This window comes from Melopsittacus undulatus, chromosome 6 (assembly GCF_012275295.1).
Source record: "Melopsittacus undulatus isolate bMelUnd1 chromosome 6, bMelUnd1.mat.Z, whole genome shotgun sequence".
NCBI classification, from domain to species: domain Eukaryota; kingdom Metazoa; phylum Chordata; class Aves; order Psittaciformes; family Psittaculidae; genus Melopsittacus; species Melopsittacus undulatus.
The window spans coordinates 38,011,791-38,034,968 of NC_047532.1; the positions used below are offsets into that span (position 1 = coordinate 38,011,791).

General features: G+C 37.3%; 2 protein-coding genes across 11 annotated transcripts in view; one reads left to right on the forward strand and one right to left on the reverse strand.

Annotated features, from left to right (window-relative positions):
• IFT80 (intraflagellar transport 80) overlaps positions 1-17,028 on the reverse strand; it is a 62,567-nt gene extending 45,539 nt beyond the window's left edge. For 4 of the 8 annotated variants that reach the window (XR_004549700.1, XR_004549699.1, XM_031042675.1 and 1 more), the window contains exons 1-5: positions 16,468-16,618; positions 15,176-15,252; positions 14,184-14,405; positions 5,085-5,195; positions 2,777-2,845 (exon numbers count right to left, since the gene is read on the reverse strand). Coding sequence is in view for 6 of the 8 variants with exons in the window: in XM_031042675.1 (XP_030898535.1) it covers positions 2,777-2,845; positions 5,085-5,195; positions 14,184-14,405; positions 15,176-15,212 (439 nt within the window). In the remaining 2 variants the exon portion in view is untranslated. Of the gene's footprint in view, positions 1-2,776; positions 2,846-5,084; positions 5,196-9,684; positions 9,792-10,144; positions 10,171-14,183; positions 14,406-15,175; positions 15,253-15,798; positions 16,392-16,467; positions 16,619-16,838 lie in introns of those variants that run through there. The other 4 variants (XM_031042676.2, XM_031042677.2, XM_031042678.1 and 1 more) reach the window with 4 other exon arrangements.
• A 148-nt stretch (positions 17,029-17,176) lies between these two features.
• Positions 17,177-23,178, forward strand: part of SMC4 (structural maintenance of chromosomes 4) — a 38,842-nt gene continuing 32,840 nt past the window's right edge. The window contains exons 1-4 of one of the 3 annotated variants that reach the window (XM_005141958.4): positions 17,177-17,319; positions 19,433-19,622; positions 20,764-20,942; positions 21,551-21,742. In XM_005141958.4, coding sequence (XP_005142015.1) covers positions 19,493-19,622; positions 20,764-20,942; positions 21,551-21,742 — 501 coding nt within the window. In that variant the 5' untranslated portion in view covers positions 17,177-17,319; positions 19,433-19,492. Of the gene's footprint in view, positions 17,320-18,667; positions 18,844-19,432; positions 19,623-20,763; positions 20,943-21,550; positions 21,743-23,178 lie in introns of those variants that run through there. The other 2 variants (XM_031042671.1, XM_031042672.2) reach the window with 2 other exon arrangements.

Genomic DNA, 23,178 nt, shown 5'->3' on the forward strand with positions numbered 1-23,178 from the left:
ACTTCACAATAAACATGTTATAATTAAATAGTTTAAATTGCAACTGTTGTGATTTTGTTTCCATTAACCAAAAAAAGGCAACCTATACACCAATCATCCACATTAATCTTTGGTGCTTTCTCAGCATACTAGTCACTGGAAACTCATCAGAAAGTCAGCAGGGCAAAAAGAGAAGTATTCAAATAAGGTATGGTTTTAAGAGGACTGAATGAAAAGTGCAATTTTAAAGAAATCACCTGAAGAACTAGAAATCCATTGGAAGTAAACTGGTAAAATGTGTGGCATGGAAACAATAGTTCTGTGGATGATACTTAGGGTGGACCCATAAGGTCTACCTACTTGCTCACCCTGAAGATTCTCAGATCATGGAGTAAGAGTAGTTACCAGCAAAACTGTCAGCTTCACTAGCAGGACAGGCTAAAGAAATGGGAGGGTTAGAGAGACACTTGTTTGCAAACTTTCAGCAGTAACAATTTTAGACAGACCTTTCAAGACAGGCTGTGCAACTGTGGACTCAGCACTGGTCCTTCCAAACAGATGTTTGGTCTGAGAAGGACTCAGTGCAGGTGGCCCTCTGTGCCATGACAGACTTCACCTCAAACACTTTTAGTGTCAGGATCTGCAAAGCACTATCAAAATTTCTGCTGGTAGAGCCATCTTTTCTTTCAAATGTGGACTTTCAATACTTCATACATCCTATTCTTCATAATTCTGTGGATTTCTCCAAAGGAACACAAAGATGCTAAGCACAGCGTCATGCTGCAGTGTATGCATCACAGAACGCACAGAGAAATACTGCTTTAAGCATAAACACATGGCTTCCCAATATATACCAAAAAGATCCATGAAAAAAAACCCAAACCCCACTTCAGCAAAACATCAGCGTGTCATGCCTGCTGGAAGTCCAAAGGACTGCTAACTACAGCATTTTTAAAAAATAAAGTTTCAGTTTAAGAGAAAGGAGGAACAAAAGGAAGAATATTAAGATAATCTAAGGACGAAGAAGAGATCAGGCTCAAAGAACACAGAACAGCAGCAAGACAGTACAGCTTGAGGCTGAAAGCAGTAGAAGTTATGAAGTCACACTAACTATTCTGTTCCATTGGCACGATGGAAGGACACGTGGCCAGAGTGCTCCATATAATTATTGCAAAGGCTAAAAAAGGGAAAAATATATGTTCATGGTTTTGTAGTGAATAAAAATCCAAAGACAGAAAAAGCATGTGGACCATCATCTGAAGATAAGAGCCTGAAAATTTATTTCTAATACAAAGAGTGGAATGAGTAGAAAGAATGTAAGCAACAGTAATCCTTTCATTTCCTAAGGAGATGATGAAGCGAAAAATTAGCTCAAACATGATATACGTCTCTTAAACAATGCAACAATGGCTGCAGAATCCTACCTTGATCCCAGGTATGTCAGCAGATCCCACAGAAATGTCTGTGGGAATACAGTCCTACAGATTTAATGTTTAAAGGGTTTCTGAGTCTCACAGGATATTATCTTAAAAGACAAATATGAGAAGACAATTTTCCCATGGGGACCCAGCTGTACTTTTACAATATAGCAGAAACTCTAAGAAATCAATGAAAATTCAGCTTGCATATTTCAAACTACAACATTTGTCTTACTTTACAAGCATCATCAAACCTCAAATAAGAGAGTAGGCATAACACCCCCTTGAAACATACCAACTGAGAAATAGTGAAGGAAGAGCGTGTGCTTCAACTTTTTTTTTCAAAAATTACAGTTCAGTTGGCTTATCTTTTTACATTTTAAGCATTAAAAAAACATCACATCTGAATATGAACTTCCTCAACAGAATTGAAATACATTTTACATTCACTCCTGTGGTTAAAATGCCTTCAACAGGTTGAAAGAATTTAGATAATTTGTTTTAGAAACAGATAAGGGTCTGACATTTAACCCAACCCAGGTGCATGTGGTTTCTTAAAAAATGTCAAAAGGCCACATGATCTCAATGTATGAAGTATGAAAAACAAAATCTAGCTGACTATCTCCACTGAAATAGCACAAGAATGATAGAAATTGTGATTATAAAAATAGCATGTTAAAAGTAACAAATGTCACTTCTATAAATACATACTTGCAGCTTACATTGTTGTACTTCACAATAAAGGGATTTTAAATTTACTTAAATAACTGAAATGCTCTAGTGTACATAAAACTGTAGTTTTAACCAAGATTGAGGTAAGGGCTCCATGGCCCCAGAACAAAGAATCTGAGCACAGGAATCTTCACTTCAGTAGGTCTATCTACACATACTAAATTACAGTTACTGGGTTAACTAGGAAGATGAACCAAGGGCTGTTAAGAGTTTTGAACTTCAGAGGAATTAGCCTACATGCACTTTGCATTTTTCAAGCATTCTTGCAACGCTTTTTTAAATAACTTTTTTCAGTTTCAACATAAGAGTCTGTAGCTTGGTGTTAAGAACTAAATTTTTTTACTTTTAATTCTTTTGTCTCTCCAGAATCCTTAGGGTGGAACTGAAACTACTGTCTAAAAATGTCGTAATAATACTTCTAATTTGAAGATTTTATTTAGTTTTTTTTCTGGAGAGGCATCTCATTAAAAATCCTGTTTCCCCCTTTATTCAACTATGATTTACATTTCATTTTAGTTAAGCATATCTAGGCCTTAAGATCCTTAAACAAACCATTACTGCCAGATTTAGGGTCTGTGATTTAATAATATTTTATAATGCCCTAAATTAAAAACTTCTGATGGTACTTTAAAAAAACATGAACTTACCTTGCTGAGCTAAAGTAGATCTCAGCATTCCACTTTTAGACCAGATTTTCACTTGGCCATCTTCACCAACTGTAAAGTTATCACAGAAACTATCAGCTTAAATGCAATAGTAAGTCTAACAAACAACACTTGTTTAAAGAAGTCCAGGTCTTCTTATGGGTCAATATTGTTTATGTATTCTTCCCAACATGCAACTACACAATATATTAAGGAAAAAATATTTCAGACTGTTCTTCTGCTATTATCAACAAGACTCTTCCTCTCTTGAAAATCCCTATAGTCTTCTTATCCAAAGCTGTTCCTGGGAAGAGAAAGCGGCTCACTCCAAATATCTCAAGTTCTGTACTTTCTATTCAGCATTGCTAGTACTTTTCATGTATTTACAGTTCAATGGCCGTGAGGCTGATTAAGTGAGTCTCTGAGGAGACAGAAAAGTGTAGGAACAGATTTTATGTATTAAGCTGGAGGCTTCACAGTTGATGAATGGTGAAACTGAAGATAACTGAAGGCTCCGTTTGGAAAGCTTAAGTTTTATAACATAATTGCACGTTTCCAAGAAGCTCAGTTTACTTATTAGAGATTAAGTTCATATACACTATGCAGCTTAGTTATTTATCCATAGAGAACACAGATTTCCTAGTGTGCTATCATATTTGGAACATATGGCTCTGGGCCTTCATTAGGCCTCCCAGATTCAAATAATGAGACAGAAGACACACCTAGGCACTTAATACCATTCTTTCATTCAAAGGTAATTTACTTACCAAGTTTTAGGTTTTTATATCTGATTTATGTAGCTTTTAAATGTTTAAAAACTGCTGAAAAATTAAGAACAAAACAAAAAACAAATCAAACACAAAAAACACAACAAAAAAACCCTTATTTGTGCATATTTGATACTGTTAAAATACAGCAATAAAGAATATTTTAGCTGATATGGTATCATCAACAATTCACTCCTTCTCAAAGTACGGCTGCAGTATGAGAGTAGTTGATCTTCTCAGACTGAACTGTTTGGGTATGGTGATGAATTCCCATATTCCCCGTCAGTGTCATGCAGTCTTTAAATAAATAAATAAATAAATCTGTCTTTAGAAAGAGCAATATTTCTATCCCTCTGGGATTTCAGAGGGACATGCCAGGCAGAGTTCCTTGAAGCAGCATTTTAGAGTCAGACCAAGTCTGGAAACAAGCAGATCCAAAATTATCTTCGGTACTTATGGACTGACTTGGAATTTGTCCAAAGAAATCAACTGTGCTAGATCAACAGGAGGCTGCAGGGAATTCTGACACCAACAGAAATCTCATAAAGGAGACATCTATCATAGGAAGTTCAATTAGCTACCCCTTGATACTTCCAGATAGGAGTTTTTGACAAAAATGCAAAAGGCAACTAAAAACCGAAAGATTTGGAACAGAAAGATGTGTAGAGATGCAGACACACACTGGGAGATCACTCTCCCAGCCTTGATAAGAGAGTTGAGACTGTGGCTGGATCTACATCACTCCTAATGATTAAGAAATAGAAACACAGGAACCTTCAAGATGTTCACAAGGCCTTGGTAAACGTTACTAGCTTAAAAATACCCAGGTGTCATATGCAGGGATATCAACATAATTTTTATAACAGATAGAAAAAAATAATCAAATATTCGCCTTTATAAAGTACAGAAGATCCATGAAACATCTAAGCACTCCGACATATCAAACATTTACTTCCAAGTAAATAGGATAACACCTAATGAGTAGAAGCACTAAATAAGATGTTTTTACTAGATCTTTTAATGACAATATTAATTCTATTAATTAAAGCATTACTCTAAACCAGAATTAATCAAATACAGCAAAATTAACTTCTATTAAACACAATGATAATAATCCCAGTGGTCATGAAGACATAGTAGTTTACTATACCTAACTTCATTTATATTGTTGATTTTGCATTTCCATTTCCCCTTCCTCAAAAGAATTTCAAGCTAGACTGTTTTATTCATTCAAATTGACTATAAACACAACATAAACCTTGACATTTTAGACTGCATCTTCTAAACATGTGTCAAGGGTTAAATTATTTTTCAAAAACATTCTATTTTCTTTATCCCATAGAATAAAGTACTTGCATTCTACAGTCAATCAATAGCATTTTCATAATTTTTCTTTAATACTGTACTTTTGTGCCCTTATATTTCTTCACAGCATGTCAATTTTATGTATCTGTAAAAAAACACCCAAACAAAAGGTTTTCTTTTGAAAGAGTTCTTCCATGATTTTAGTTTTCAAAACGCTTCAGCACTTTGAGAATGCTTACCTGTAACCAGCGCTGTTCCTTCATAATTCCATCTTCCTGCAAGTACAGCTCCACAGTGTGCATCTACGCTCTTCTCTATTCTTCCTAACTTGGAAATCAAGTGGAACTTCCCTAAACAAGTTCAAGATAGAAATAGTATTATCTAATTTTGTGACTCTATGGCTGTAATGGTGTTGATCTTCTGTTAAAAATACACACATAAAACAAGACAAGAAACTAACAACAAGAAAAACAAAACAAAAACCAACAAAAGAGGCAATTATATTGTTCACAGCTATGATTATCCCAAACACATGAGCTCTTGCAGAAGAACTACTTGTAAACTAGTAAAGGGGTATTTTTGTGGTTTTTTTTATTGTGTTTTTTTGGGTTGTGGGGTTTTTTTTTCTTTATATATAATCTTTGTTTTGCCTATTCTTCTGTCTTTCTAAAGTTTGCATTTGCCTCTGGGGACATAACTGCCTGGTGTTATTTCACTATCTGAAAGCTAACAGAGATGTATACACTGCAGTCAAGGAGAGTCCTTGTGTGGTTTTTGGTGGGGCTTTTTGGTGGGGTTTTTTTGGGTGGCGGTGGGTTTTTTGTTTGTTTTTTTGGTTCCTCCCCTCACTTTTTTTGGGGGGGTTGTTTTTTTTAAGATCTGAAAAATTACTCAACAACAAAAGGTTAATGGAAAGCTAGAACAATCTGATCATCAGTGAGTGCGCTGCTCTGAGGAGTATTACTGCTTGCATTATGGAGCTGTTATGGAAATTCACAGAAGCCAAAAACAAAGCTATTAATGATTTCAACAGAAGCATGAGGAAGTCTTTCTTTCCCAATGAGGGATGTTGCCTAAATCCAGGAAGATCAAATTTAAACTGGACCAAAGAGCAGACAACAGAGGACTTGGAAACATGAGGCAGAACAAAAGCATGGCTTAGAACAGTTTCATGATACAAATTAACTACTTTAAACCCAAAATTAATTTAGAATTATCTAATCTGCCAGACAGTGAGACACTACAAGCAATTTCCAGCCTGACCAGAACTCTGAGCTAAACAGTACACAGATATCTTACACTGTGTGCAAATGCCCCATCACTTAAGATGGGATAATTTTTCCATTAATAACATCCTGCTTGCGAATATGAATTACAAAACAGGCCATACATGATGAGCCAGAACTGGAAACTAAATACCTGACTATTTCAGTAAAGGATGACATTACCAAGACCAATATGTATTGAGGTGGTAACAGAGTTAACTGAACTGCATAGACAATAAAACCACATGATATCACCACACTAAAGGCACATTCAAAACATAGCCAAGATGGCAAAATTCAGGTTGCCTGCATTGTCAGAAGCCTGACACAACTTTTATTGTGTTCTGGTTTCCCATGTTTTATTTTGCACTTCAATTTAAAAACAAACCAAAAACAAGTAACAACAGAACAACCAACCCCAATAACAAAAAAAAAAAACACAAACATAAAACCAAAGGCAGACTAAAGCCAAAGAAAAATAATTCTTTAAAATAACCATAAAACATCAATCAGGGCTCTGCATCCTATTATTCAAATTAATGCAATCACAAATTTTCTTCATTTTACTTTTAAGTACATAAACAAAAAGGCACAATCATCCACAAATCTTGGCCAATGCAAGATTTCTAAGCAAAAGATTTTTAACATTGAAGAAAAAGAATAGTCTGTATAATTTTTTAACATTTAAATGTTAATTTGTTTAATTTGAATTTTTTAACATTTAAATGTTAATTTGTTTAATTTGAACAGACTATTTAAATATCATACGTAAGTACAGATTTTTGCTTTTATCACTTATATTCATATGTACCAGAGTACTCTGAACTGCTCTTTAATCCCATTTTTAATAAATTCACAGAACTAACACTAAGGCCAGTTCTTGCTCATTCAGTTAAATTTTATTTTCCTAAAATTTTCAGTATTGGTAATCTTCATGTAATGCATTGTGTTAGAATCATAAAATACATTTTATATATTTAATACGTCAGTAATCTTACAGAATATCTCTCAGATCTGAGATGTTTATTTTTTATGCACAAACAGTAACTGGATTCACACTAAATGCTCTTTTCTCTAATTAAATTGTCAAAACATCCTTTTCCGCTTTTATAATAATACATTGAAAAACATGTTTTATTTTCTGATCACTTGTCTTTTCGATACATAGAGTATGTATTCAATCCATAGCCAAGACATTTTTCATTGTAGAATACTTACACCTAATCTGATCATAGGACTATGAATATTGTCATGCCACCACCTGCAGTATTCATCATTATGTGGCTAAGCTCTTCATAGCCATTATGAACAGTTCACTAATTTCCCTTGAAAAGAAAAAGAGCTTCGCAAATCAGGAGCTTACATACACAGAATCTAACTCAAACGTGTACATCACCTTTCAGTATCCAATCTGAAACATTCAGATTAAGGATACAAAGAATTCCACAGCATTTTATATATTGACACAATAGCTTTCACTGACCTAGGGATAATCCATGAGACCTCAGATACTTCTGGAAGCAAACCCCTCAACACATAAGAGAAAAAATAAAGTAAAATGAAAGAACAGACAGCTGGCAAGCAACTGAATACTTCAGTTAGGTCACATTATCAGGAAAACAATGGGCCATGTCACAGAGTACAGGATATCAACTCCTGTTGTACAGGGAAACATTCAAATCATTTACTAATCTTTTGCATCTTTTATCACTCCACAAACTCTTACTTCTTTCACAAGGCATCTTTCAAATAGTGAACTGTAGCCTAGCAGGAAAGAATAGAGTTTCATATAAAAGCAGGTCCACCTAAGGCACGAACATAGAATTCATCTGGAAAAAATGTGATCATGTATTTAAAAACTGTATCATAATACTTAGGCAGCACAGGGCCAAATCAAGTTTTCATGGATATCATCTTTGCTTTTCCAACATATGGATTTACAACTGGTGACAGCCAAATTATGTGACTTGTTAGATACTGCTTTTTTCATTACATTCACACATAGAGGTTGCTCCAAAAGCAACTTTTCAGTGGATTTCTCTGCCTTCAACTTAACATTGAGGCAGAATGAGAGTAGAGGCATTCAAATTACAACTTAATGCCTTATAAACAATTAAAGAAAGGGAAAATTTTAGCTGTATGCCTGGAGCAAACAAAAATTATTCGACTTAAACTTTCTTTACATCTCAGATTTGTAAAATACTGTTTGGTTGGTTGTTTTTTTTTTTTTTTTTTTTTTTTACTTATTAAATACTGAAGCCAGAAGCTGTCCTTAATCTCAAAGTGACTCTCCAGTTTTGGAAGAATTTCAAGTGGGAGATTAGCAGACTATTCAAATACAGAATATAAAACATGTATGTTTTGTCCATTACTTTTCATAGACTCTTAAATGCTGACCTAATGTAAAATTATCAATAACAAAATGTTGAAAAGATAGGTCTATTCACTTACAATTTGTGCTTAATAAGTAGTTTGAAGCTGACCATATTCTTTATTTTTGTAAAAAAGCAGCAACAGGATCAATGTAAGTAGGAAGCAAAAGAACAATATCCCACAAGAGATGCAATTCAAAAGAAGACCCCAGAGGACTAAATTTACATTTGCTCTAATTTCACAAACATCTGGAGCTCAACCAGGAATTAATGCAACCCTGTAAAGACATTATACTCCTTTTCCATTGGATTCAGCAAGTTTCCAGAAATCCTTATCACAGAGATGAATTAGCTGTTGCAGGAAAACTGCAGGCTTGACACGTAAGGCATATTATGTAAGTAATAGTTAGACATAAATTTAAAAGTAAGGTTTTTAAAAAATAGCAATTAAGTAACAAAACTTGTTCATGCACTTTTACAATGCAATAATTCACTTGCATATGCAAAGAAAAAATAACCAACCCAAAAACCAACCACAAATTTGTATGAGATAAATCCCCTTTACTGAAAGTGCTAGGTTATACTAGGAAATAAAAACTTGGGAATTTTCTACATTGCATTTTTATCTCAATTTTTGCTTTGACAAATTAGGTTAACACTGGTCAGTATTTTGATTTCACTAAAAAAAAAAAAACAAACCACCAAACAAAACCCCAGGAAAAAAAAAACAAAACCAAAAAAACCCAACAGTTTTCTTTTTTTTTTTTTTTTGCAAATATGTCTCAAAACAGTTTTCCGGAAACTGAATATTCAGGATGAATTTACCCATCAATGCAAAGAGCTTATCCCTTAGTTTTGACAACAGTTAACTAGGTAAAAAATCCCTACAAGAGAGAAGATACTAGCTTGTGCAAGACATGACTTGGGTTTTGTGATCAGTGAATTAATGAAGGCAAAAAATAAGTCATTCCATCAGTAAATGCAAACCAAATCAACTTTGGCTGCTGGCCTCCCTACTACCTTCAAAGGAACCACACTGAATGTTTCTCTTCAGTGAGGGCAAGCATACCAACCCCTCCCTGTGTGAAATGTCTGTCTGCATGCAGCCCCTGTCACAGCTGCCCCCTCCAGTAGGCATTTTTCCATCACATCACTGCCTCTTTCCACAAAACCCACCACGAAGCATCAACATTACTGATTACCTGGCATCCAGTGCCCCTACGACACCTATCACGGAAGCCTCATTTTCTTAGGGAACAGAACTTTAAGGAAAAAAGTTTCTTCATCCAGCTTTGTTTACATTTACACTCTAAAAACATATAAACAAATGGGGATTTAGTCTGTTCACTTAACCAGAAATGACACCCCATCTTTCTTCTGCAATATCCCATGTTACATTTGTACCACTGAGCACCTACTGCTCTGTAACAACCATAAAACATTTGGATTTAATAGTACTTCATCCAGCAAAGCTCACTTCTGATTAGACTGCACTATGCTAGCAAAATAGCAGTATTCAAATTAAGGACGGGAATAGCAGTAAAGGCCTCAGATGTCCAGAAGTAATGCAAGGGCTGAATACAAATTCAACTCACTGAACTGATACAAAATTATCTAACCACCGATCATCAGACTGGCTTGAAGAACTAAAGAATGTGTTACCTTGGGAAAGTGGCAGCTAGTGGACTGCAGACTTTGATCAGACAATACCTATCCCAGCTACACCACCATTCAGATGATAAGCCTTACAGATGTGATGAGAACATGACAACTTGAAGGGCCTACATTTGTAAAAAGAAAAAGAAAACAAACAAAAAATCCCAACAAAACCAACCAACCAAAAAGAAAAAAAAGAAACCACCCCCAAAACCTCAAAACAAACACTGCAATAAATTTGGCAAAGTTAGCCAAAACAGTTTATGCTGCATGCAATCAAGAAACAATTCACTAAAACAAAGTGGAATTAAGCTGAATTAAGCTGATCTAGAAAAGCTGAACAATGATAGACTCTCAAGTGCAGATCAATTCTAACAGAGAAGTAACTACATAGTCACTTACATGTTTCACAGAATTTTTTTCTCTTTTTTTTTCTTTTTTTTACTGTTATGAGGAGACAGCATTTTTCCTGACCTTCCTCTCACTACATCTTGTAGCTAAAATCTTTATGAAGTACTTCAACATTAGCTAGAATCCTAGGATGGTAAGTTTAGGTTAGACAAAAAAAAAGTTTGTTAGAAGTTATAAGCAAACGAACACAAAAGTCTTACTGAGGAAAATGCAGATCAGTACTAAGGCACTAGTTTAGAATTTGTTGGTCGTGTAAAACTAAAGTCTTGAATGGCCAAGAAAACCCACATAAAGCTAAGCTCCAAAAACTTTAAATCTCTGCCACAGACTTATGTCACTTAAAGTAATGCAACTTCTACTACTTAATTGCAAAGTTCCTAATACATCCTGGAAAAGATTCTACGCCTATCTATTAATGAATCTTTATTCCTAAACTGTAGCTCTCCATTGCAGTTTCACTTAATCCATTTAACAGTAAACATTCATCCCCCCTGACATTACACTTAGAAACTGATATCTTACCTAAATTTGCACTGGGTTCACATCTAGACTAAAGTACTTCCAAATATACAGCTCCTGCAATGTGCTACTTTTTGAATGCATCTGAAAAAAAAATAAATCAACCTACAACCTCTCTAAATACATTTCTGAATATGATTGATTTTCCTTACATATCTTAGTGATATTAAAAAAGGTCACCCACCAGAATTTTAAGGTTTTTTTTTTTTCCCTGTGTAGTAGTAGCCCTTACATTTTTGCTCACTCCCCTGTCAGAGCATTATTCAAGCAGAACACTAAATGTTAGCATACAATTTTGATAACACTGGAAAACTGACAGAATAAATTAACAGAAGACCTGACTCACTACAGTTGCTCTTTGCCTGCTATTTGCACATGCAATTTAAAACTTTACAGAACCAGGGTATTAGAAATACAAATGTGAAAACTGAAAAAGAAAGGAGGATTTAAGAGCACCGGTTGACCTATTGAAAACCTTCTGCCCCATGTTTATCACTGAAGGAAAAAGTATATAAATTCTGTAGAAATCAGCTAATATTGATCCTTGACTGACTTTCTGAAGAATATCTTCTTTTAGGCAAACTCTGCCCCCATCCCACAGCATAATACTATAATGCATGCAAATATTAACTGATGCAAATGCCTTTCAGCTTTCACAAAAGCTTCCACTTCCACCTTAAAAGCTCTAAAAGCAATACTTCATTACACCCAGATGCCTAAAATGCATAGTAAAGTTCAGCACCAAGTACTGCAAAAATTACTTGGTTCCCTCCCTGTGTGTACCTACAAAACAATAGGGAGCCAACCTTCAGGCACTGACCAAAAGAACTCCTGCTTTTGTTTTTGTCAGTTTGATTCATTTATTCCTTGGAAAGTAATAAATACCTTAAAGAATTCTTGGCCTCCACTCAGTGAACTGAACTATCCTGATTTTTAAGTGCAAGTATTGCCAAAAGTTAGAGAAATCACAAAAATTTCCTGCAAGGAATGAATTTCCTTTATCTTTTTCAATACATATATATATTTAAATATAACTCTCTGTTAAAATTTGGAATGTAATTTTTAATATATTGAAATAACTCCATCCATATGGAAAACCATGCCAGACACAACAGCTAGAGACTGCTACTGCTCAGTAACAAACCTTCTGTTCCCCGCCAAGCTCACTGTGAAGCTAGTCAAGAGCTTCCATTTAGCTCCCCTCAACAAAAAAAAAAACAAAAAAATAACAAAAATACATACCCGCAAATTCAAGATCCTGGCCAAAACATGGGCAAAAGTTAGCTGGAAATTCTCCACTAATCCCATTAAAACTATCAATAGGTCCCTGTGAAAGCTATCAACCAGTCACAGGCAGATGGCCATTATTATCCTGATGTGGAAATACTCTACAATTGACCATGACCTGGTCAGCCTGAAAGAGCTGGCAGAGATTTAGAGCAACATATTGCTTTAAGTTCACCAAAACTCCCATCACTACCATTTCGATAGAAGTATTACTCAAACACCAAGATCTCTGATCCCTGACAAAAGAGTATAAACTATGTTTAGTATGTTTTATATTTTGTAGCACATAATTAGCTCCAGACAATTTAACTTACTCTGAAACCTCCAACAGCATTATCAACCCAATAAAACAAAGGTATAAAAAATTAGGATCAGTGTAAAGACTGTCCAACTTCTGCAAGCAACTCATGCAGCTCTTCCAAGTCCCCTGTACCCCAAGATCTTCTATGTTATGCATGAAAGTATCAGCAATCATTCACAAACTAACACACTAAGGCAATCAGCAAGTTCTTGCAAGTGGACTGTCAATCAGGCACTCTGAGGCTACATCAGGGACTTGTTCCTTAGCAGAGCTTTTGCCCCAACATAATTTTTATAACAAGGTCAATGTAAGCCAACACATTTCATAAGGGATCAAACTGGTAGATTTTATAGGTTCAGGAAGAAAGGTTCATCTGAACTACAGTGTTTCCACATGGTAAATTATTTGTAACAGGAATAAAAAGTGGGGGAGGAGGGGCATTAGGAAAATTTATTTTTAACATTATTTTTCACATTATGTTCAAATAAAGAATTAGATCAAAAAGAGGAGGCTCCAAATGTGGCAGTTTTTTTGGGTTTTTTTGTTAAGAGGGGAAAAAACACCCAAAAAACAAAAGGGAAAACATGCACTTTTCTGTGTTCCTGATGGCATGGAACATAATCACCATTACAGTAATAAGGAGATGAACTCTGACCGTAACAGTATGGACTTGGACTGCTTCATAATTAATATAAACCAGTAATAAAACCAGTTATTAAGATTTCTTCACTTAACTACGGACAGGAATATATCTGCTTCCATGCAGGAATAAAAATTTAACAATGCGCAATTCGGGTAAAATCAATTCCTAGTCCCTTTGGGGAGGAAGAAAAAAACCCAAACAATCATTAAATCTTATTCCAACTCCCTTCCACAAAACCGAATCCATACACTGGAATACAGCAGCTACTATACTGGATCATATAGCTCAGTATTAGTACACTAGTATATTGAACAAATAGCAGCTAAATCTACACACACACACATATATATATATATATATATATATACACATCTGCTAGTACAGGGGGCATATGTACTGGTCTTACTGTATTACTGAAAACAATCATAACTAGATGCTTTGGAGGGATATTCAAGACTCTTGCTCTTGAAATATGGCCAAGAAATTGCCTACATTGATATTAAACGTCATGGTTAAGCCAGTTCAGTCACTTGGTCATAAGTTTTCGTAACTACAGCTGCTCTGGTATCTATGTAGACATGCAGTGCAGACATATTTAAAGCTACTGGTTTGTGAAATTGAAAAACAAATGATAGAAATTGATGTTACATTAAAAATGACTTATCTGCTGACAGAGGTATGTTTGATAAGGCTGTATTAGAGAAAATTACAGTAATATAACGCATTAAAATCAAAGCAGCTATTACTTTTACACCAGTACAACTGGTGCATAGGTATTTGAAGTTGCTTTATTGCAAATTATTTAACTACAAATAACTTTTCATGTATTTGAGTAACATAAGAACAAAATGGTATGAAATTATAAATATTTTAAATTGACTTACCATCAGAGCTTGTTAGAACAAAGCTCTCAGCATGGGACTGCTTCTCCCCACCTATGCTTCTGGGAAACCAGTGAAGATCTATGGGATAAATGTCATCTGGAAGTTTCACTAACCGAGTAGTCTCACTGGTTAAAAGGTTCCATTTCATTATTTGGTGATCATCACTGCAGGAATACAGTTCATCAGCTGTAGTCCATCCCACACAGCTCACTAATTCTTTATGTTTAATTTAATTAAGGAAATCTGAATATTTTTATTATTAAAAATAAGTTCATAAAGTATCTCATGTAGGCTATACAAAACGGACGGAATGGTACTGGAAAGTTCTTTCGATAAGATTACATGGAATGTTTGATATTTAAAATATGATTCTTCATTCTTCTTTGTTCTTTGGTGTCAAGAAAAGAGCTGGTAGACACTCAGCAAAAATAAAGCTAACTATAATATAAAAAATAACTCTTATTATGATACAAACTTATCGAAACACAGCTGAAATGTTGGGTTATAACTCTAGAATGGTCTTAGTGCACAATGAATGTGCAAAACACCCAACTATAATTCATATGTGTCAGTTTGTTAACATCACATCATATATAATTGACACATCTGATTAATTAGTAGGAAAATTATAATTCTGTTTACATCTGCTACATGCATGCCTATTACAAGGAAGCAGATATATCAATATTCCTGTCTGGGAAATATTTTAACTTATCACTACAAAAAAAGAAGGGAAAGAAAATCTTGAAAATTTCTAGCAAAACATTGATAGTTTCTAAAGGGAAGGTATTACGTTAGGAGTGTTCAACAGCTCTTCAAATGTTGCTTTTAAAGGCTGCACTGAATGGCAAGGTAAAGAAAAGAACAAAATATAAAGCCACCTGCACTTCACAAATATTGTACTATTACACCTATGATAAAGAAATCCTTTCTGGAAAAGTCTATTCAGAACTAACATGCTGTTCTATGGTTTGTTCTGAGACAAAGGATATGTTTGGGTTCCTTTAAAAGTGAAATCTTCAGTCGCATTTCAGTTGTAGAGCGCCAAAAAAAAGAGATGTAAATATAACTGCAATAAAATAAAGCAAACATATATAATGTAGCCAAAAATAAAAAGGAACATACCAACACCAAAATTAAGTATTATTACATTAGTACTGTAGAAAATTAAGCATCAAAACAGACCTGAGTTTAAAAGGAATTGTTTGTACAGTACCTAACTGTATATTTATCTGATTGCTTGGTATAAACACATTAGATAAAATCCAAGTGATGCTAGGAACTTGTTGCTGAAACGTTACAGGTTGATACACTGAAGTTCTCTTGTGCCGATATACAGCCGTGAAGGTAAGTAGCAAGGGAAAATTATTATTTTCCTTTCAAAGACAAGACCAAAATTTTATTATAATTTTTGAAAACGGTTTCAACACTGTGAACCTGAAGAGCCGAATGGCCACCCTTACGGTGCACAGCTCACCCGCTGTCATCACAGCTACATCCATCATAACCCCTCTTAGAATGTATTACATACAACTCCGCCACAAGTCCACAGGCAGGTTAGCTGAAGGCATTCACTGGCAGTTTTAAAACAGACAGAGCCATAACGAGGAGTTACTCTGATACGGTGCACTTGGCTCGGCTTCTCCCGGCCTCAGAGTCCGGCGGTCTCCCGGTCGCAGACGGCAGCCCCACGCCGCCTCCTCCTCTCAGATGTTTCCCCTCCGGAGCGGCCGAAGGAGGAGATGAGAATCAGGGACGGCGGCAGGAGATTGAGCAAGAGCGGGGAGGAGCGGAGGGAAAGGGAGACGGCAGAACGCAGAGATGGCGGGCAGCTGGCGGAGCAAGAGCTTGCTGCCTAGTGGGCGGCTACGAGGAAACCGCAGGTCTTCCAGCCTCATCTGCGTCCCCACACCCAAGGCACAGCCCCTTGCCACCACACAGCCGGCAAAGCCTGCTCCCCGGCCGTGCCGGCATCCCTTTTCCCCCAAAATTTCCATCTTCTCAAACAGCTAATCTGCTCACATCGCGCTTTTTTTCAGGCGAGAACCAGTGTCCGTTCCTTCAGGGCCGTCCGGAGTCAGGGGTCGGGACTCCCCCGCCCTTATCTCGCCGCCCAGAGCAATCTCTCCTCTCTTCCCAGTCCAGCCCTCTTCCCACGCTGAGCAGGGGGTCACGGCTCCGGACCCTCTCGCCCACTGCGGCAGTGAGTCAGACCTGCCGCCCACCAGCCTCCCCCGACGGCAATGGGAAGAGGCCCACCGCCGCTCCCCCAGCCCGTCTTTACCTGAGCCGGCAGCGAGAGGGAGAGCACAGAGCGGCGAGGACCGCTGAGGTAGCAGCCGGCTCCTGAGCCCCAGCAGCTTTTGCACTAATCCCGCCTTCCTCTCCGTCCCGCGATGCCACAAGAGTGCCCAGGCCAAGGCGGCGGCTACCCGCTCCCCCCACAGCCAAGCGGCCCCGTCTCCATGGCTACTTCCCGCGAGACTTCCTCTTCCTTCCACCGCGTCCACCGCCACCTCACGGGCCTTTCCCGACCAGGTGACAGGGCTCGGTGTCGTCAGCGCAACGCCCGTTAACTCATAAGGCTTTGAACCCGCCGCGTCCCCATAATTTTCAACTATTTTTTTTATTATTAGTTAACTTTTTTGAACTTACTTATTTCAGTAACAGCACCGCCACGCCGCCGCTCTGCCCCACCACCTCACCGCTCGTTGCCGAGCAACCAGGCGCCGCCCACTGACCTACTTCTAAAATTAAACCCTTTCCACGCGGGGTGCGTGGGCCTGTTGTCACCTTCGGCCTCGAGTCTCCCTGCTCCGTTCCCCGCAAGAAACGAGCCGCTCTCCGCGGTGAAGGGGGTTTATTTTACTTTATTCATCCCGCTTAGCCCATCCGCGCAGTAACGGAAAACAAGATGGCGGGAGAGCGGGGCTTTTTTCCTCCTTTCAAACCCGCGGGAGGCCGGCCCCCTCCCTTCCCAGCATGCCCCGCGCTTTTCTAACGAATTTCGGTTCGAGTTCGCCGTTTGGGCGCCATTTTCGAGTGTGGAAGCCGCCGAGCCGCGGTAGGAGCCGGACTCGGCCGCGCTGGCACAGCCTGCAGCCTCGCTGGGGCTGGGAGGCGCCAGCCCTCGAAGGTACCAGCTGCGCGAGATATACTCGGCGTGTAGGGCTTCGGGCAGGAGCGCCGGCAGTTCGCCTGAGGGCAGGTGGAGTTGGGGGGCTTCATCCGCTGTAAGCAGGGTGGCGGAGACGTCTTCAGGGCGCTTCTCTGAGTAGGGGGTGCTGTGGGGGAGAGCAGGGGGGCGGCTGGGTCTGCCCAGCGCCTAATTTTTTCATCTTTTCTCCTCGCCCTGAGGGAGCGAAAGGTGGTGGCACTCTCAATCTGGGCCCGGGCAGTGGGGTGGGGGTTGCTTCTCCGAGTGCTTTTTCTCCCGAGGGTCTTGGGCTGCTCAGTGGCCGGTCGGTCCCCACATCGGCGGGGCACGGTACCTGGCGTATCCGTTCTGGCTGGTTTCGGCAGACGGGTTTGAGGAGGGGGGACGAGAAGGGTCTTCTGCAGCCCGTGGGAGAGATTTCCGGGTTTCCCGCTGTGGCCTTATGGACCTTGAGGGACCGTGAATCAGAGACCCATTTCGGATGGGGAAGTACAGGAGTACGTTTCGGCGGCAGTGAGGCCCGATTTTAATCTGTTTACGAAGCAGGGACCCTTCTATAAATAGGTCTGCCTGCTCCTTTTATGCTTGAAGCATTAGAGAAAAACTAAGAAAGCCCGTGGCAATTTGAAAATGACCGCGATAAGCCTGCAGTTGGACTTCTTTAATTAACGAATGGACTAAAAAAAAACCTGAAAACTTTTCGTAGACATGGGTTATCGGTATTAAATTTAAGCGATTGTTAATAAGGAAGTCTTTCTGTCCGTCTCTGACTCTCTTTCACCATCTCCGTAACAAAAAAGGCACTTGGCACTAGATCGTCGAGAGATGCTTTAACAAACACCTTTGAGCTGCCGTGGGGGAGGGGCTGGGCACGAATTTGTTAAATTTGTTAAGAGTATGAGGCAGCTAATTTATCGCGATTTAAAAGCTGAGGTCGAGTAGTTATGCTTGTTCATTCTGCTGAAGTATTCTCGGGGGGAAGGGTTGGTAAGGTAAATAGGTCTATATTGCACAATTCTGTTGGAGTGGAGCAGTTTTGGAAAAAAAAAAAATCTGGTACTTTGGGAGGCTGTAATTGTCCGAGACAGCCATTGCGGAACACTTCTTAACAGGGGCATAGACTCAAATTGCCTTAAAATGAGTTCTTTCTCTCATTTTCCCCCTCCCCCATTGTCCCAAATGAAGGACTCTCATGAGAGTGTGGGCTGGGGGTAGGTCTGAAAACGTCAAATGATTGGCACCAATTGTAAGATGACTTTCTAACCACGTCAGTTTTTTATCTTGTGAGAAGTAAACTTTCTCATGTCTGTTTTTCTGCGAACTAACTTCGCCACTTGCTACAATTTAAACTCTTTGGAGAGAGTTTCACTCCTACAGTCGTCTGTCTTCTCATCGGCTGCTTTCTATTTATACTTTCTGGGAGCTGTGCTTAAGTGCCAGCTGATGAACTTTTGTAATGTTTCGTTCTTCATCAGTTAACTTTAACATCACAACTAGATTAAGGTACTTTGTTTTGCTTTCTCTGTTAAATGTTAATTGCTAGCAGTAGTGATTGTGTTATATTTTGTGAAATGAGTGTGTTGATTTAAACTGTTTGAGTCAAGTCTTTGTTATAATTATGCAGGTCTTTTTGTTTATCGATATATATAGAAAGTATGTAGTCAACATGGACTATTGAAAGTAAAATGTGTGTCAGGTCTGAAATGCGTGTGTGAAGAGTGCTTCTAGAAGAGTATGAGCATATGGCTACTCAGTTTGTTATTTTGTGAATGTGTCTTTAACTCTTTTGCCCCCAGCATCACGGTTGCTTTCTCTGAGCATGGAACACGGCTGTATGATGTTTCAGTAGGTAGATTGATGCTGTTCCTGTAGATTAGGGTTGGTGTGTTGTTTTGGGAGGGGTGATGTAACTTAAAGTATATCAGTATGAGGCAAATCTTGAGGTTTTTGTTGCAAATTTGGATTTTTGTCTTCAAAATACCTCTAGTCTTTAATTTCTAAATTAGTCCAACATCTGGGCAAATATGTAGGTATATTCTTTAGGGAATTGTCATTCAATGCTTAGATCACGGGGTTTTCTTATTTATGTTAGCAAAGGAGATAGATCCCTTCAGTAATCTGCTTGCTTGGAGTGGAACAGCCAACAGAGATCATGCCAAGCAAGAGCACCAAACCCTCTACAGCAGCCCATCAGAAAGGCAGAGAGCCCTTAGAGGAGTCCATCAGTGATATGGAAGTGGAAGACGAAGGCAGCAGAAAGCTTGGCGAAGTACCTCCACCAGGTAGGTTTGAATATTGTGGTTCTGATGATGTGTAAACTTGCTGATAGTGCTGTTAAGCAACAAGGTTCAGCTGAATCTGCCAACTCTTCCAGATAGGGTTTGCTCTTTTCTTTTAGAAAGGAATGTTGAAAGCCTTGACTCCTGGCAAGTTTTAACTGCTTTTAAACTGTTAAAGAGGGCTTGCAAAGAGTTAAAGTGTTTGGACCAGTGATTTAGTACAAGTGCAAAAGCCATTTGCAGACTTTCTCCTAATAAAGCCTATCTTATATTCCTGATCTGTAATATTGTCCTTAAGTTTGTGGTACAACAGCAGGATTTTAAAAATTTATATGCAGCCAAATGGTATGGGATTTCTTGGAATGGAATAAATGTCAAGTTTATTTACTTAACTCTTAAAATGATTTGACTTTCTTTTTCATGAAGCAGTGTATTTTCTTGGGTTTCCTGAATTGAGTTTTTCCTGAAAATGTCTGGAAAAACAGCACTGCGTGTCTTTTTAGGTAACCAGATGTGCAATTATTAAAGCAATGTATTTGACAAATAGAATAATATGTTGAAACTGGTGGCAAAACCTACTGTCTCTTTGAAGAAAAAGTTGCTAGTGACTGTTGAAATGCTGCTTTGCTTACAACTAGCTGATATCCAGGGGGCTAGTTTGTTTTCGTAACAAACTTCCTGTCTTTGCAGAGTAGTTGTGCTGTCATTACAGTTTTCAGAGCATTGTGCAGCGATCCCCAAATCTTGCAGAGTAACTTGTGAGCATGCTTGAAATGTGGCTTTGCACTTATTAATTAGAAAGACTTTGCCTGTTTCAGATTTGTAGGCTTATTGTGACTGTTGTAGCTATTGTAATTGCAGAGTGCCTATTAAAGTGTGTTAGAATAAGAATTACATAATGAAAGAACAAACCCACTAGTGCATCGATGGGACATCTTAAGTGTCTTTTTTTAAAGACTCTGTTCATGGAAAGAAGAATTTCAATTCTGTTTAGCTCACTTTAGTAGTTACAGGCAGAAGTATAGGTTTGGTTCATATAGAAATACTGTTTGCTTTTCCAGTTGAACATTTTAAAAGGTGCGTAGTCATTGAAAGCTTACAGTATTTTTTTTCTTCCTTTCTGTTTGTTTTTGATGATTTTTAGCAGTGTCAAGCGAGGTGGTTGATAATCAAAGTTTAGAAGAGATTCTGGGTAGCATCCCTCCTCCCCCACCTCCAGTAGTGACCAATGAAGCTGGCGCTCCTCGTCTTATGATAACTCATATTGTAAACCAGAACTTCAAATCCTATGCAGGGGAGCAAACTTTGGGACCTTTTCATAAGGTATCTGTCTTTTGCCTTAAGCATTTTTTTAAATGAAGGTAAGACTTAACTCTGTGTTAGTATTCCTTTCTGTATTTTCATGTAAGCTTGCCTCAAAATACCTGAAAAAATATTGAAGTTTTAGAGTTACTTATATAGTGATATCCTAAATTTTCATCATGGGACAATAAAGAAGACTGTTAAGTGCAACTTTGTGATATTGTACAATTTTAAATTGTCCGTAAGCTTTAAAAAAGCAGAATTTCTCTTTATTTCGTTTACTGGAGAACTTTTAGGGGTGTGTTTTGAAGACTGAGAATATTTTTTAATGCCCACAAGAGACTTACGTGGCTAATCATGAAACTTTTCTTGCAAACATGCTTGCTAAATGCAGTATTGCTTTGAGTTAACAAGTTAAATTTTAGAAAGCTGAGTTGAGGTGTGGGGGTTTTTTATTAAATAAGTTGTGCTGCTTTACCTTTGGCAGTAAAAACTAAGCTATCAAATAGTCTGCAGTTTAATGTGCTAAGAATAGTTGTATTTTGAACTGTTCATAAATTAAATGGGTGATGTACAATGGCCAGGATCTATTTTTCTTTCAATATTACTTTTCCCCTTTTATTATGCAGCGTTTTTCATGTATTATTGGGCCAAATGGTAGTGGAAAATCCAATATCATTGATTCGATGCTTTTTGTGTTTGGGTATCGAGCACAAAAAATCAGATCAAAAAAACTCTCTGTGCTGATCCATAATTCTGATGAACATAAAGATATCCAGAGTTGTTCTGTGGAAATCCACTTCCAGAAGATCATTGACAAGGTATGTATGCTTCTATGCAGAACAGTGGAGACTTTTTTTCTTTAAGTATTTGAAAGTTTTTAGCATTTGGTTATTTCAGTTTGAGTTAGGGAAAACTTCATAGCATGATTAGCTTACTTTGGGGATATAAAACATAAAATCTAAGTTAATTTGCTTTAAAAATTCCTCTCTTGAGTAGTTCAGCTCTTAAAATATTAGGGACTTTTTAAAATGTTTTCTGCAAGACTAATATCTAGTACATGGGTTTTTACAGCTATTTAGAAAAATTTAATAATAATTTTAAGAAGTAATTTTCAAGTTGTTCTCTCATTTACCTCAAGTAAATAAAAGTGATTTCTGAAATTAGTAGGACCTCTACAAATTCATAAGTCTATGTTTGGAAATGTTATATATTCTTAAATTTATAATGTGAGCATATGTATATTAAGAAATAAAACCTATTTAAGCAAAACTTTTCAAACCAATTAGAAACTAATTTAGGTTATCTAAATTTAGAAAAATATAATGAATCTGAAACTTTTATTTACACTTTATACACTTTTAATTTTTAAACAGATTTTTCATGGACCTACATCCTACCACTATTTTTTTTTGAACATGATATTTTCTTTGAATTAAATAAAGTGTTGGCAAATTAAAAAAATATTTTGCTTGCAACTTCAATGTATTGATAAATACTTGTGGACATTTTTATTGATTTATTGCAATTAGAGCGCATAAAATTTATTTATCTTTATTTAAATTTAAATGTTGTGCACACATTCTAGCTGAAGTATCAACTGTTGAGCTTGGGATCAGTCAAAATAGTGGGAAATGTACACTGAAATTTCAAAAATTATGTTGATAAATTGGCAATATATGCAGCCTATGAAGGAATTGTTTTAAAAGACAGATACAATTTTCTTTGACTTGATCCACATATACCCATACCTTTTGCTTGTATTTATAATAATCAGATTCCAAAATTGTAATTTTTTTTGCAGTGGATTTTGTTAATATCTAGAAGCTAAATTTATGATCTAAAAAACTTCTTCATATTCTAGATACCAACTTAATTATGCTCTTGGGGGTTAATCTGGGAAAGTGGTAACTCAGTATAAACCTTTACAAGAAACATACTTTATAGTACCAGCTTTATTTTAGTTGCTTTGTAGGCAAGTGTAAATTTATTTTGAAGCTGATGATGTCATATTTGTCACATCTGTAATGTTTTACTTTTTTATCTTTGACACTTTCTCTTTAGAGCTGCTCAGCTAAAAGTAATTCCTTTTCCTAGCACCATAAAAGAGGAGTTTAAAATGCAAACAGCAGCTAAGTCATTCAAGACTCCCTAATCTAGAATTTAGAGAATAGAATAGCACAGCCAGCTTAAATTTGTAGCAGGCCTTTTCCTTTGTGATTTGAAACAGTGGTAAAGGGAATAAATTAAGTATTTT